We start from the raw sequence: 15,797 nt of genomic DNA, 5'->3' as shown, positions 1-15,797 counted from the left end.
TTACTGACTGCTGCTGAGCTGTAACTAGGTGTCTTGGCTGCAGTGACTGAGGTGCCTGTCTGACCTGAGTCTGAAAAGGAAAACTGGCTTCTTATGGGTTTCCTTGTAAATGTCGCCACACAGCAGTTAATAACCCACTGCCCTTTGCTTTCTCTCTATCCAAGCACTTTCTAGACATTAATTAGTTAACCCTCATAAACCCACTGTGATAGATGAGGAAACTGATGCACAGAGAGGATGCAGTCTTACCAATCCCAAGTGTTCAGAAATCACCAGTCAGGCCTACAAATATGAGATTAGTTTAACTATCATAACATTCCAAAAATACACTCTGCGTTCTTTTTATTTGCCTTCTGGTGTTTGTGCCTTTATTGGTCATGTTTTCAAGCTTCTCTCTGCAACCATGAGGGCTAACTTTGTACTACTGAATGAAAGCTGGGATTCTCACTTATTCACATGACTCCAGGAGTTGGGGCTTTAAGACAAACACCAAATACCACCAGACTCAAGATACAATTATGAGAATTTATATCACTGGGAAAGTACTTGCCCAGTGTCATCAGGAAGCCTGAGGCAGAGCCAGAGTAGAATCCAGAAGTCCTAATTCCCATGTCTAAGCTGTAACCACTAACCCATTATTTAAGTTTCCCCTGAGTTGCTCCCCAGACTCCACTTAGGGGATCCATGCAGATAGCCCAAAATGTAGTCGGGGGTGCAACGGGCTGAGTGGAAGCTGGAGGAAGAATACATCATAGTCATAGCTGGGCAGGCAAATCGGATTTTTTTCAGTCATTCAGTAATTTCTACAAAGAAACCATTCTGTTTTCATTTTCAGTGTCACGCCTGAGGGGCCCCTCAGTCAGTGTAGTAGGGATTTAAATGCTGCTCCTCAGCCTGCCACAAACTAGGGGTGTATGGACACAGGACTGGAAAGGACCTTTTGGGTCATGGAGTCTAGTCCCTAGCTATGAACAATCCGGGTTAATTCAAAACACACACAAAATACCTCACTTTGATTGAAAATTAAAATCAGAGCAACTGGATTTTCTATTCTGGCAGCTCCATTTGAGAGGCAGGTTGTCCTTGGACAAGTTGCCTTAAAAGATCATTTCCTGCTGTGTCATCCTGCCAACATTCCTGTCCCACGCCTGGCGAGCAGCAGCCCTTCTCCTGGGGTACAAGGAAGGTGTTGCTGCCAAGGGTGGGATATTGCCAGCCCACAGCGGGGTGGTTTGAGGAAGTCTGAGAATTCCAGCTAGCTTGGCTGTGCCCCCTTCAGGCGCCTATAGCTTCATCTCCGGTTCTAAACCGCAGCTTAATGAGAACAGGAGACTGGTTTGAATTTCAGAGGAGGCACATACAGAGCACACATGCCGCAGCACACTGGAGAAGCGGCTAGGGAGAGGGAGGATACTGCCACCTGTTGCTAGACACTTGAATTGCAAATCTGGTGGATTTAATTTCAAAATAACATACAGCACAACTCTATTTCTTTTTGTTCTGGAATCTGGTCTTGTGTGCTCCTTAGTATGGTGCAGTGCTTGGCACTATAGATAAAAACCTAAGATATATTATTAAGGAGCCTACAGCATATTTTCAAAGAGTAGATACCCTATCTAAATTCCAGCTTGGGTAGCTCCATTTTGCTCCCCTAACACCATTCCAGAGGACATGCGTCCATGCTGATGACAGATTCTGCTCGATAACCATCCAAAGCAGTGCGGACTGACGCGTGTTCATTTTCATCATCTGAGTCAGAGGCCACCAGCCGAAGGTTGATTTTCTTTTTTGATGGTTCAGATTCTGCAGTTTCCGCATCAGAGTGTTGCTCTTTTAAGACTTCTGAAAGCATGCTCCACACATCGTCCCTCGCAGATTTTGGACGGCACTTCAGATTCTTAAATCCTGAGTCGAGTGCTATAGCTATCTTCAGAAATGTCACATTGGTATCTTGTTTGCATTTTGTCAAATCTTCAGTGAAAGTGTTCTTAAAATGAACAACGTGTGCTGGGTCATCATCCGAGACTGCTATCACATGAAATATATGGCAGAATGCAGGTAAAACAGAGCAGGAGACATACAATTCTCCCCCAAGGAGTTCAGTCACAAATTTAATTAGCGCATTATATTTTTAACGAGCATCATCAGCATGGATGCATGTCCCCTGGAATGATGTTTGAAGCATAAAGGGACATATGAATCTTTAGCACATCTGGAATGCAAATATCTTGCAAATATCAGTGCCACACAAACGCCTGTTCTCATTTTCAGGTGACATTGTAAACAAGGAGAGGGCAGCATTATCTTCCGCAAATGTAAACAAACTTGTTTGTCTGAGCGATGGGCTGAACAAGATGTAGAACTGAATGGACTTGTAGGCTCTAAAGTTTTACATTGTTTTGTTTCTTGAGTGCAGTTATGTAATAAAAAAAATCTACATTTATAAGTTGCACTTTCACGATAAAGAGACTGCACTTCAGTACTTGTATTAGGTGAATTGAAAAATACCATTTCTTTTGTTTTATCATTTTTACAGTGCAAATTTTGTAATAAAAAATAATATAAAGTGAGCACCTTACACTCTGTATTCTGTGTTGTAATTTAAATCAATATATTTGAAAATGTTGAAAAACATCCACAAATATTTAATAAATTTCAATTGTTTAATAGTGCGATTAATCACGATTCATTTTTTTGAGTTAATCGCATGAGTTAACTGTGATTAATCGACAGTCCTATTAAAAATATTGTTGTCAGCTCAATAAGAACATCAGCTATTTGTGCAGCTGTGGTTTAAAAACACAACAACAAAATGTTAGAGTGTATAAGCAATGGGGTAGAAAATAGTACTGAACATATTAGAAGGCCACTATATACACATCAATAGAACAGTCTCATCTGGAATAGTGTGTTCAGTTGTGGTCAGCTCATCTCCAAAACAATTAGAGGCATGGAAAGACTTTCAGATAAGAGGCTAACAAGATTAGAACTACATAGTTTAATAAGGAGAATAACAGACAGGATGTGATTTAGAGAAATAAAATAAAGAATGGACTAGATAGAGTAAATGGGAATGTCCAATTGACTTATTTTGAAGGTACTTGTATGGCCCCCTATTACTATAGTACTAAGTGTCTGTGAAGGGGTCTTCACTGCAAGTGCGCCTCCTTGAGGCTAGGTCTAGGAATTAGCTGTCACCTCATCTAGCACCCCCTGCTGTCAGTTGCTCGCACTGTGGCCTCTCTCTCTCCATGACTCAGGGTGTTCCCTCTTCATGACTCAGGTCATGATATAGTCCAGCCAGGTCATGATATAGTCTCTCCAGCCAGGTCATGATATAATCCTCCCCTTCTGGGGTATCAGACTCTCACTGGACAAGCTATTTTAGGCAGTCTTCCAGTTCAAGTCTAGGTCCAGTGTCACTTTCCCAGTGGCAGGTTGGGGATCCCGGGCCCACCCACCACTGCGGGCTCCAGTCCAGGGATCCTGTGACTAGCAACCTAGGTCTCTACTCACGATCAGATCCTGTTGCTGGTTCCCTAGGCTCCTTCCGACCTCACCTCTCTATCTCCTTGTCCATGTCTAGACTTTACCACCAGGGCTTCCTCCGCTTCCCTCGGCTACTTCGCCCCACTCAGCCTCTTGTCAAATTCCCTACTCGAGGGCAGGACCCAGGGCTTATTCTCCCCCTGAATTTCCTCCTTGACCCTGGCCAATTCCCTTCCCTTTAGGGCAGGGTTCTCCAAAGCGTGGGGCACACCCCCCCTAGGGGGGCATGGAGGACCATCCAGCAGGGCAGGGCCCAGGCCAGCCTCCACGGGGGTGGGGAGGGAGCGCCACCCAGCCCCTCCCCATCCCCATCCCCAGCCTTGGCGCAGCTCTGCTCCCAGCCCTGCAGCAGCCTCAGCCACTGGCCATGGCTCCATTCCGGTCTGGGGCCGAGGCTGGGGACAAGTCTGGGAGCAGAGTCACACCTGGCCATGGGTCTGGCTGCCAGCCCTCACCACAACCTGGCTGCGGCTCCGCTTCCACCTCAGCCTTGGCCCCTGGCTATGGCCCCGCTCCCAGACCCACCCTCAGCTGCGGTCCCAGCCTCAGACCTCTTACCCGGTCTGTGTCCACCCCCTCAGCTGTGGCCCCACTCCTGGGGGATGGAGGGGCACAGACAGGGGTAAGGGGGGGGTGACCCTCAAAAGATTGGGGACCGCTGCTTTAGGAAGTGACTGCAGACCTCATCCCTGCAGCCCATCTTTCCTGCTTTCACTTCCTGGGTTATAATCCTATCCCAGCTCCTCCTCCTGCTGGGCTTTATCTGCCATTAAACCCTATCAAACCCTGGTTCCCCTCCAGGTGTAGCATATGGGGTGAATTGGTCCCTTCTGACCCATATTAACCCATTCAGGGCTTGTGTGAGGTGGACCAGTATTCAGGAACGTGGGCCTGGCTCCACCAATGTTTGGGTTTATATTTTTAGAGCTGTCCTGAACATAGGATGGACCGGGGCAACCACCCTAGGCCCGGCACTTCAGGGGGACGCGGGTTCCAGGGTGGCCTGGGGGGTTAGCAGGGTGGCTTGGTACCGGCAGCGGCGACTGACCCAGCCCACCCCACTCCGCTCCGCCCCGCCCCGCCAGCTCCCAGCATCACTTGGGGGAAGGGGTGGGTTGGGGGTGGGAAGAGGTGGGGCAGGACAGGGCGTGCTGGGGCTGGGTCGCTCGCTGCTGCTGGCTCCAGGCCCCCCACTAATCCCCTAGGCTGCCCTGGACCCCACATCCTCCTGAAGCACAGGGCCCGGGGCGGTTGCCCTGGTCCGTCCTATGGACGGGATGGCTCTGCTTGCACCTGTTCTGGGCACCACGAAAAATTATACAAACCTGGTGCCCATGCACCCCATCACAGTGCCTGGTAACTAAGGCTACGATTTTGTCATGGATATTTTTAGTAAAAGTTAGGGACAGGTCACAGGCTTCCGTGATTTTTTGTTTCTTGCCCGTGACCTGTCCCTGACTTTTACTAAAACCCTCCCTGACAAAATGGGGAGGGAGGATTTGGGGATGTAGGGGATAGTCATCTGAACATGAGCTCCCAGTGTGGACAAAAAAGCTAATGCAATCCTGGAATGCATAAACAGGGGAATCTAGAGTAGGAATAGAAAGATTATTTTACCTCTGTATTTGACACTAGAAGACTGCGTACTGTTCTGGTGCCCACAATTCAAGAAGGATTGGAGAGAGTTCAGAGAAGAGCCACAAAAATGAGTAAAGGATTAGAAAACATGCCTTATAGTTAAGGTTAAGATTTTGTTACAAGTATTTTTAATGAAAGTCACGGACAGGTCATGGGCAAAATTTCATGGAAAATTCACGGAAGCCCATGACCAGTCTGTGACTTTTACTAAAAATGCCTGGAAGGGGCAGGGAGGACTGACAGTGGGAGCCCCACCGAGGCTGACTGCCAGCCACTGCTCCAGCCCCGTTGCTGCTCCTGCGCTGGAGGCTGACTGCTGGTTGCTGAGCCAGTCCTACTGCTGCTCAAGGCATGCCGCTGAAGCAGGCTGAAGCTGAAGAAATCACAGAGGTCTGTTAAAGTCACAGAATCTGAGACCTCTGTGACACAATCATATCCTTACTTATAGTGACAGACTCAAAGCACTCAGTCTATTTAGCTTAACAAAGGGAAGGTTAACGGGTGACTTGATCTCAGTCTATAGGTATCTACGCAGGGAACAAATATTTAATAATGGGCTTTTCAGTTGAACAGACAAAGGTATACCATGATCCAATGCCCAGAAGCTGAAGCTAGATGAATTCAGACTGGATAAAGGCATAGATTTTTAACAGTGACAGTAATTAACCATTGGAACAACTTACCAAGTGTTGTGGTGGATTCTCCATCACTGACTATTTTTAAATCAGGATTGGATGTTTTTCTAAAACATCTGCTCTAGGAATTATTTTGGGGAACTTCTATGGCCTGTGTTCTACAGGAGGTCAGACTAGGTGATCACAGCAGTCCCTTCTGGCCTTGGCATCTATGATCCCATTTTACAAATGGAGAACTGATGCACAGAGAAATTCAGTGACTTGCCCAAGGTCATTCAGGAAGTCTGGTAGAAAGGGAGCTGAACCTGGGACACCCAAGTTCCAAGCTAGTGTCCTAACCAAGGAACCATCCATCTTCCTCTCTCATAGTACAAGAACAAGGGGTCCTGCAATGAAATTAAAAGGCAGCAAACTAAAAACTGATAAAAGCAAATACACTTTTATAGAGTGCATCACAAACCAGTGGCAACCATTGCCTTTGGTTGTCATTGAGTTCAAGAGCTTAATAGTATACAGAAAAGGACTGGACACTTGTAATAGTCACAAGAATATTTGCAGTGACATTGGATAAGATAAAAATGTATTAGACAAATAAACCTCATGCTTCAGGTCATAGGACATATAACTGTCCATATAACTAATAACTGTCTGGGGCTAGGAAGAAATTTCCCCCATAGGAAAGTTATTGCATAGTTATCCGTTATGGAATTTCTTCCTGTGACGCACCCTGATACTGAGCTACTAGTGGAGGCAGGATCCTGGGCTACATGTGCTGGTGTAGTATTGCAGAGAGACACTGGGACAAGTAAGCCATTGGTCTTATCGGTGGTGATTTCTCTGTTACTGTTCAGGATTGAACTCTAGAGTGTATTCTCTCCAGGGCGCTGTCCAACTTACTTTTAAGGCTCCCACACAAGAAAGCTTCCACCCCTTCCCTTGGGAGATGATTTCACAGCCTAATAAGTCTCACTGCCAGGAATCTATTCCTGGTATTCAGACTAGATCTTCTGCTCAGATTCACCCCATCCCTCATTATATCCCTTTGCATCACTCTGAGCAGATCCTCCCTTCTTGGAATTTGCACCCTCTGGAGCAGTGTCAGGTTCTCACAAGTTCTCAGTCGCTGGCTGGCTGAGCTGCACAGACAGATTGGTCATTTCCTTCTCATTCGTTCATCTATGAGATGCCAGTTTGTGCAATTTGGTTCAGTCTAAAATGTGCATGAACTTTGCAAAAAGCTATGACCCACTGTGAGCTGAAGGTGGGACTGTTTTCAGTAACACTGTCTCTGTCTCTCACTTTTTATCCTGAAGGAAGAGCCAAAGAGCAAATCCAAAATCTGTGCCAATGTTTTCTGTGGAGCCGGGCGGGAGTGCGCAGTGACGGAGAAGGGGGAGCCCACCTGCCTCTGCATCGAGGTAGGACATAGAGCAGCTTCCAGATGACCGGAGGGAGAGAGGAGATGGGGAGAGGGGACTTCTTGAGGTCAAAGGGATCCAGATAAAATATAATAGGGCTCAAGCACTAGCCAATAGAGTTTCAATGGGAGTTGCTCTTGAGCAGCCCCAAACCAAGAGGGGCCCTTCAGTCTCCAGCCCCTTTCCTTCCCAGCCCTCCCCTGCCAATTCCTCCTCTCCAGTCACTCACACTATCTCTACCTCTGTCATCCACTCTGATACACTCCTCTGGCACACCCAGAACTGGCTCCTTTTTCTCCCCTCATGAGCCCCCAGTGCCATGCCACAACCTGGTGCTCTCCTCTGGTGCATTGCAGCACAGATGCCAACCCATGCCAGGAAGTGCCAGTGTGGCTGAGTTGCCTATACCCTCGCCACTTACCTCACAGCCCAGAGTGTCAAACTATGCAGGGGAGAGCTGGCTGGAGCACTCCTCATGTGGGGAAGGTGTGCCAGGGTGTCAGCACACAGTTGGACTGGTGTGGGGAGGTGCACATGCTCTCAGCAAGCCAGCTGTCAGCATAGCCAGTCTGCGTGAGTTACAGAAACCAGCACTAAGCACTTTTTTAAAATAAAAAAATCTCTACAGGTATACTGAGATGGGCCTTGAGAGAAGGGACAGTTTTAGGGACACGGAACCTGCCCATTTTGCTGTTCTCTTCCTCTTACAAAAAGCCATACATTCTTACACCAATGGAACACTGTTTTTTAAAGAACCCCTCCTGTCCCCCCGCCTCAGTGTTCGCAACCCGGATGCTGCCATCCTGGGACCTGGAAAGTGAAAGGAGCTGTAAGCAAACTGACTGGGTTGATTACCTTTACCCAAGCTAAGAGAAACACAAAAAGGAAACCCCCAGCCCAAACGCTGTCAACACCAAATTCCTTCTCTTTGGATAATCTACTGTGCCCCTTCCAGGCAAAGCCCCAGGTTCTCAGCTGCGAGCCTACCTTCAGTTCCACAGCAGAAACCTTGAGATCGTGTCTGCAGCCCATGCAGATAGATCCACCCAAAGAAAGACTTACACATACACACACACACACACACACACACACACACACACACACAAAGTCACTTAGAGACAAACAGGTTTGTGCACACAGACAAACTCACACACACCCAGAAGCAGAGACAAACATAGTATAGATACTAGTGATTAACTTCTGTGTTCTTCAGTAAATCTGCTTCCATTAAGTCACCTGAATGGTGGTAGTGCTGGGGGCTGGGGAAACAGATGTTTCCGGGTGAGGGGGTCCCCATTTTACAGACCACTTGGCTCCTGCACAAGATCTTATAGGTTCTGGGTGGTTAGTATCTCTCAGTCCCTACTTGCGCTGAGGGAGATGTGCACAGTGCCCATGAGCTGGGCTGATGCTGGGGCTTACACACTGCCTCCCTCCAGCCATCCTGGGATCTGTGGCGGTGGGTAAAGCTCTTCTCTTTCTGGCTCTTTTTCAGCAATGCAAACCTCATAAGAGGCCTGTGTGTGGCAGCAATGGCAAGACGTACCTGAACCACTGCGAGTTGCACCGTGATGCCTGCCTTACTGGCTCCAAGATCCAGGTGGACTATGATGGCCACTGTAAAGGTAAAGCCAGCCCTGAGGGCTTTGGACCTACTGTCACTCAAACAAGACCCTGGGAGGAGGTGCAATGGAGGAGAAAACAACCTTGTGCCTTCTGTTCCCTGACAGAGATCACAAATGAGATCAAGGGGCCCCCGTAACATGGCTTCTAGCTGCGTCTTCCTTCCAACAACCAACACAATCAACATGCCCTTTCCATCCGTCAAGGAAGGTCCAGGTCCACTAAATGATGTGGAGAAGTGGCCAGTTCCAAAAGCCCTTCCTGAATCCTTGCCCAGGCAGAACTCTCACTGACTCCAGGAGACAGAACTCACTTTATGTCTACACTACCGCAGTAGGTCGGCCTAAGTTACACATCTCCAGCTTCCTGAGTAACGTAGCTCGAGTCGATGTAGTTTAGGTCAACTTACTGAGGTGTCTTCACCGCACTGGGTTGACAGGAGACACTCTCCCATCGACTTACCTTACTCTTCTCGTTCAGGGTGGAGTTCTGGGGTTGACTGGAGAGCCATCTGCGGTCGCTTTGGTGGGTCTTCACTAGACCCGTTAAATCGACCCCTAATGCATCAATCCCTGGAGCATCGATCCTGCTGTAGTGTAGATGTAGCTTAGGGTTTTGCTTACTTGAGTGTTGCTCTTGGGCTCCTAGCCAGTTGCCCACATGATCCTCTGTGTCACACTGTATGGGTGCCCTGAGCTACAAGAAATCTGTGCCCATGTCCTGACACCACCTGCACCAACGAGGGACAAGAGGAGTCCTGACCTTTCAAAGGACTCACACTCTCTATGGTAACACTGGGCTGTTAAAGGAGCAACTCCAAAGAGGAATATGAGGGAATGTGCTAGGGAGCGCAGTCCAGAACTGCCTGATATCCTTCCTGCTGAGATAAGCCCCACCATCACCAAAGGTGCCCTGTTGCTAGGAAGTAACAGGGGCCTTCAGAGGCTGCAAACTCACAGAGCTGAATCCCTCCCCTCTCACCATTTGTTCCATGTGAGGGAGAGTCTCATGTCACTCTGATACACCGTGTCAGGATGTAAATGAAATAGTGAAACCATTTTTTTCCTGCTCATTAACATCCGTTCCCATGTTTCCACTAACAGAGAAGAAGTCTGAGAATCCAGTCGCAAGCCCAGGTAAGAAACCATCTCCTCCCCCGCCACATCTGAGAGCTCTGAATTCCTCCCAGCGTATTTGCATGGTAGAAGAATGGGCAGTTTGACAGGGAACTGCACAGCTTTAAGGTGGAATGAATAGAAAAACACGTCTGTTCCCAGAGTGGGGACAGAATTTACCTGCAGACTTTCACATTACAGAGCCTGTGCCTGGCTAAGGGACAGGGAGATTGAGAGGTACACCGTAGTGGGCGGAGCATAGGACTGGGAACCAGGAGTTTTCACGTCTATTCCTAGCTCTAATGCTGATTCCCTATGCGGCCTTGATCAAGACACTTCACTTTCCTGTGCCTCAGCTTCTCTGTTTGTAAAATGGGGGTGATAATACTAATGGTGGTAAAGCACTTTGAGGATCGATAAACGTACATAATTGCGAATAATAATAATAGATTGTTGTTTATTTTCAGATCGAAGATAGGTTAGAAAAATGACTAAGTAAAACTGGTCCTTCCTTACTCCCCAGATGGGCTACCTGGATGTAGCACAGTCCAAGCTGCTGAATCTACTGACTGAAATATGATCTGACTGATTTTTACTCCTGTTAGCCATGCAGAGCTCTGTGTTGGTGAGGATAATACCTTTTAATGGGATAACTTCTGCTGGTGAGAGAGACGAGCTTTTGAGCTTACACACAGCTCTCCTTCAGGTCTGAGAAAGGTACTCACAGGGTATGTCTACACAGCAAAGACAGACCCATGGCTGGTGCATGCCAGCCAACTCAGGCTTGGGCTCGGGCTGCGGGGCTGATTCATTGTAGTGTACACTTCTGGGCTGTGGCTGGAGCCCGAACTCTGGGACCCTCCCATCCCACTTGGTCCTAGAGCCTGGACTCCAGCCCAAGCCCAGAAATCCACACAGCAAATGAAACAGTCCCTTAGCCCAAGCCCTGCAAGCCTGAGTCGACTAGCATGGGCCAGCTGCGGGTTTTTCTTTGCTGTGTAGACATAGCCACGGTGTCACAACTACATACAAGGTGGAACCAGTTGTTTAGCATAAGTAGTTAACACACATTTCAAAAAAGCTAATGGTGAGGCTTTACCACCACCCCTAGCCTTTCCCCCTACTTTCCCCCTTACGACTGGAGAGGTGTTAACTGGCCACTTCACTTTGAGTGGTCCTTTGAAATATGTGTTAACTACTTACGCTAAAGTTGGGGTTCTCAAACTTCATTACACCACAACCCCCTTCGGATAACAAAAATTACTACACGACCCCAGGACGGGGGACCAAAGTCCGAGCCCACCCAAGCCCTGCCGCCCCAGGACTGGGGAGCAAAGCCGAAGGGCTTCAGCCACAGACAGTGGGACTTGCGCTTTGGCCCCGGGTGGTAGGGCTTGGGCTTTGGCCCTGGCCCTGGGCCCCAGCAAGTCTAATGCCAGCCCTGGCAACCCCATTGAAATGGGGTTGCGACCCACAGTTTGAGAACTGTGCTAAACACTGTTCCACCTTGTATTTAACTATGACTCTGAGTACATTTCCCAGATCTGAGGGCAAGTCTACACTACAAAATTAAGTCAACCTAAATTACGTTGACGTACAGCCACTGCAGTAACTGAATTGGTTTTACATGTCCACACTACACTTCTTGTGGCAGCAGTGCGCGGCCTCACCAGGAATGCTTGCACCGATTTAACTGTCAGCGTGGGGCATTGTGGGATGGCTTCTGAAAGGTAGCAACAGTCGATGTAAGCAACGCGGTGTCTACACTGACACTGCATCCACCTAACTACATCGACCTAAGCACTACGTTTCTGGTGGAGGTGGAGTTATTAAGTCCGTGTAGTGGGAGAGTTACATTGTGGGAGCTGCCTTACGTCAACCTAACTGTAGTGTAGGCCAGGCCTGAGTGAAGAAGAGCTTTGTGTAAGCTCAAAAGCTTTTGTCGTACCAACAGCAGTTGGTCCATTAAAAGCTATTACCTCACCCACCTCGTCACTTTAATATCCTGAGACAACAGCACTGTATACAGAGCTCATACAGCTTTGGTAAAGGGAGTCCGATGCTACTGAGGCTTGTGCAGAATTGTTAACAAAGTTCCCATTGCACAATCTTTAGTGTGAGGGGTACGGAGGCAGACTGCTCAACTGCACTTTGATGGTCAGGGTTACTGGTGATGATGCACAAGATGAAAAGAACCCAGCTTGACTCTCAGGAACCGGGCTGAGTTGGTAGTGCTGATAGATAAAGTAGCCATCCTGTTCCCTGAGCACATTTGATGTGGAGTCAGATACACAGTAAAACATGTAGTCCCATGTCCCATTTTTATGCAGACGCTTTCCAAAGTATGCTTCAAGGATGGCTAGGTTATTATGCCATTGAAACAGGGCAGCACTGTTTTGTGAATAGGGCACTGGACTGAGTCAGGAGACCTGGGTTCTCTTCCACCAACCTGCTGTGTGACTTTAGGCAGGTCTTAACCTCCCTGCACCCCCCGTTTCCCCTCCCATTCTTTGTTTTGTCTGTCTATACTGTAAGCTCTTCAAAGCATGGACTATCTTTTACTATGTGTATATACAGTGCTTAGTACAATGGGGTCTTGATGTCAGTGAAGGCCTCTAGGAGCTGTCATAATACAAATAATAAATAATAATAATCCTTATAAGACAAATCAATTCCTAAATGCAAACCTAAGGCAAAGGACCTTCTCGGGGCGTGACAATCACATTATAACAACCAAAGAATTCATAGCTGACCTTACAGAGCCCCCAGCTACTCTCTCCCTGTCTGTCTGGTTATGGGAGGTTTTCTTTTCAGCCATAAGGACTGGCTCCTTAGGGCCAGATCCTCAGCTGGGGTAAACTGTCATAGCTCCATTGACTTTAATGGATATGTGACAATTTACACAAGTTGAGGGCCTGGCCCTAAATTTTTGGTTTTCTTAAATAAAAGATCAGATTCTGGCACATACGACTGCAGCCAACATGGGAGCGTAGTGGCTTAGCAAACAAACTCAGTTCAATCTCTGATGAGCACTTACTCTCTTCCTTTTTGTATGCAGTGGTGTCATAGCCATGACAGACATAGTGGAGAGGCTTGGAGACTGAAATCCCCTCCCCCTGAGAGATGGGCTCCTCAAGTTCATTGCTGGGGGACACTGGCAGAGGGTGTAGTAGGGGAAGTTTGCTCAGCCCAGGCTATCCCAAGACTGTGGATGGAGATCTTTATTCTCTCCATGGCTGCCAATCTGGTGCCCTTCGCCAGTGCTAAATACATTTGCTCTCCCCATGGCACAGAGACTGGGGGGACCAGGATGGTCAGCCTCCTTCCCTCCTCAGGCTGGGTGTTCTGTCAGCCCCCTGGAGGATAACATTGTGTATGACCAGACAGGAGTCAGCTCTGGATCCATCTTTGTCATCTTCCACCTGCCGCATGACAAGAGGAAGAGGAAATCACCAAAGCAAAGGGGATTGAGAGGATTAAGTCATTACCATTCTCCTGCCTTTCCACTGGGTGTCACCCTCATCCCAAACATTGCTCACCACTCAGCACCTCCAGCTGGGTTTGGAGATTGCTGATCTCGGTTCACACCCCTTCTGTGATAAAGGGAAACTCTGTTACTTGTAACCTGGTGTTGGTTTTTCAATTGTTTCTTTATGTTCTCTCAGTTGCATTTCTTCTTCGCTCACCCTTTCTTTCACTTCTTCCTGAGCAGTTGTCTGCTACCAGTCTGACAGGGACGAGCTCCGGCGCCGCATTATCCAATGGCTTGAGGCTGAGATCATCCCAGATGGCTGGTTCTCAAAGGGCAGTAACTACAGTGAAGTCCTGGACAAGTATTTCAAGGTAAAGAGGGCTGGGGCGGCCCTAGAGATGAGCCCTTGTTTCCTTCCCTACGCTGTTATGCAGTGCTGCTGGCACTTTTCAGTGACATGCCAGGTGGCTATAGTAAGTGAAGCCCCTGCAGTGTGGGTAAGGCCAGAGTGTCTGGGGCGGTTCTTATGTAATATAAAGAGTGACCAAGTACAGGCCTGGAGCTGCCTGCAGCAGCACCGCCCGCCTCCCCCTTCCCCTCCCCCCCTGCCCACACACACACACAGGCAGCTGCCCCCCCTCTTCCGGTAGGTGGGGGTGGGGAACTGCAGAGGGAAAACTGAGGAAAAGGGAGAGGAAGATGTAAGTGCTGAGCCTTCAGAGACAAGAAATGTAGCAGGGAGGGGCAAGTGGAAGTGAGGCACAGGGAAGAGGTTGGGGGTGGTCCTAGCCCTTTGCCCCAATTCAGATTGGGGTGGGAGGCATGTGGGGGCTTTTCCTTGGGAGCCCAATCTCAAAGGATAAAGCCCCTGATGCGGCAAGAGACTCGGCTCAAATCCCAGCCAGGAAGAGAGAGAATAGCCTCTTACACTTCGCAGCATTTTCATTCAGCGCCTTCCTTGGAGTCAGTAAACTCCCGTCCCTCCCTCCTTCCCTCCCCTTGTGTAACTGGCAGATCCCACACTCCCTGCTTGCTTCTGCCACCGTCAGCACATCGCCCCCTCCCTATCCTGCCGTGGCCCAGAGCCTGCGGGGAGCTGGGGACCAGATGGTTTAAATAAGGAGGTGTTGACAGTGAGAGATTAATGGCACCTGGCAGGAGTTAGCTCTGAAATTTGCCATGGCGATGGGACCCCCTGGTGGGACCTGAGAAACCAGCCTCTTTGCTCCCTCCCTGCCCCAAGCTCTCAGCCTTTATAGCCATTAACACTGGTGCCTTATATGGAAGCCCTCCAGTGATTCACTGCCTCAGGCTCACCCTTGGGCACCTGCCGTCGCCCCAAATGATGGGATGACCTGCAGGATAGAGCTACGCAATCCCTCCCCCCCACAAACACACCACCCCCAGCTCCCTCCTCAAAGGGCCGCCCTGTGCCACAGGCTGTGATGTATTATCCAGAGCCAGCCATGTGCTCACTCCGCTGATGTCAGCACTCTGAGGAGCACTCCCCCTGCTATGAGCCCAATGAAAACCCGTGTCTGCAGCACAGAGGCAAACCAGCTCCTGCTCACTTGATTGAGCATCTCACAGTTTCCTCTTTCCTTTGTCCGCTGATTCCAGCCTCAGGCTGGGGAATGCTCCTGTGACAAAGCCATAGCCTTTCTCAGCAGGAAAGCAAAAGCTAACACCCCTTGCCCCCAGTTTATCCTGGGCATTTAATGGCATCCACCAGGTAACACCCATTCCCCAGGGGCTTTACAATATTTTGGGATGAAATTTAGTCCGTGTGAGAACTGGGGACTAACAGGGCTGATGTGAGTGAGGCATAATAAATGGTGGCGGAGATTGTGCAAATATTCCTACATAGCTTGACAAATACATCTCAACCCTGACCTGTAGGAATTCTGCTGTAGCCATGGGAACCTCACCCAGTATTGGCCAATGCCCCTCACTCCTGCCCTGCAGCCCCCCAGGCTATCCCAGTCCTGGGCTCCCCACACAGCTCTGCCAATGCCCCTCACTCCTGCCCTGCAGCCCCCACACCCCCCAGGCTATCCCAGTCCTGGGCTCCCCACACAGCTCTGCCAATGCCCCTCACTCCTGCCCTGCAGCCCCCGCACCCCCCAGGCTATCCCAGTCCTGGGCTCCCCACACAGCTCTGCCAATGCCCCTCACTCCTGCCCTGCAGCCCCCCAGGCTATCCCAGTCTTGGGCTCCCCACACAGCTCTGCCAATGCCCCTTACTCCTGCCCTGCAGCCCCCCCACCCCCCAGGCTATCCCAGTCCTGGGCTCCCCACACAGCTCTGCCAATGCCCCTCACTCCTGCCCTGCAGCCCCCCCACCCCC

The 15,797-nt window shown here is 49.2% G+C and overlaps 1 protein-coding gene across 1 annotated transcript in view; it reads left to right on the top strand.

Moving 5' to 3' along the window:
- FSTL1 (follistatin like 1) overlaps positions 1-15,797 on the top strand; it is a 77,957-nt gene that overhangs the window by 52,243 nt on the left and 9,917 nt on the right. Inside the window, exons 3-6 of the mRNA XM_074974629.1 lie at positions 7,136-7,240; positions 8,736-8,865; positions 9,967-9,999; positions 13,691-13,821. Of these exons, the coding sequence (XP_074830730.1) occupies positions 7,136-7,240; positions 8,736-8,865; positions 9,967-9,999; positions 13,691-13,821 (399 nt within the window). The remainder of the gene's footprint in view (positions 1-7,135; positions 7,241-8,735; positions 8,866-9,966; positions 10,000-13,690; positions 13,822-15,797) is intronic.

This window comes from Natator depressus, chromosome 1, assembly GCF_965152275.1.
Source record: "Natator depressus isolate rNatDep1 chromosome 1, rNatDep2.hap1, whole genome shotgun sequence".
NCBI lineage: Eukaryota > Metazoa > Chordata > Testudines > Cheloniidae > Natator > Natator depressus.
Note: the sequence above shows the minus strand (reverse complement) of the source record. Positions and strands in the feature narration are given on the sequence as shown.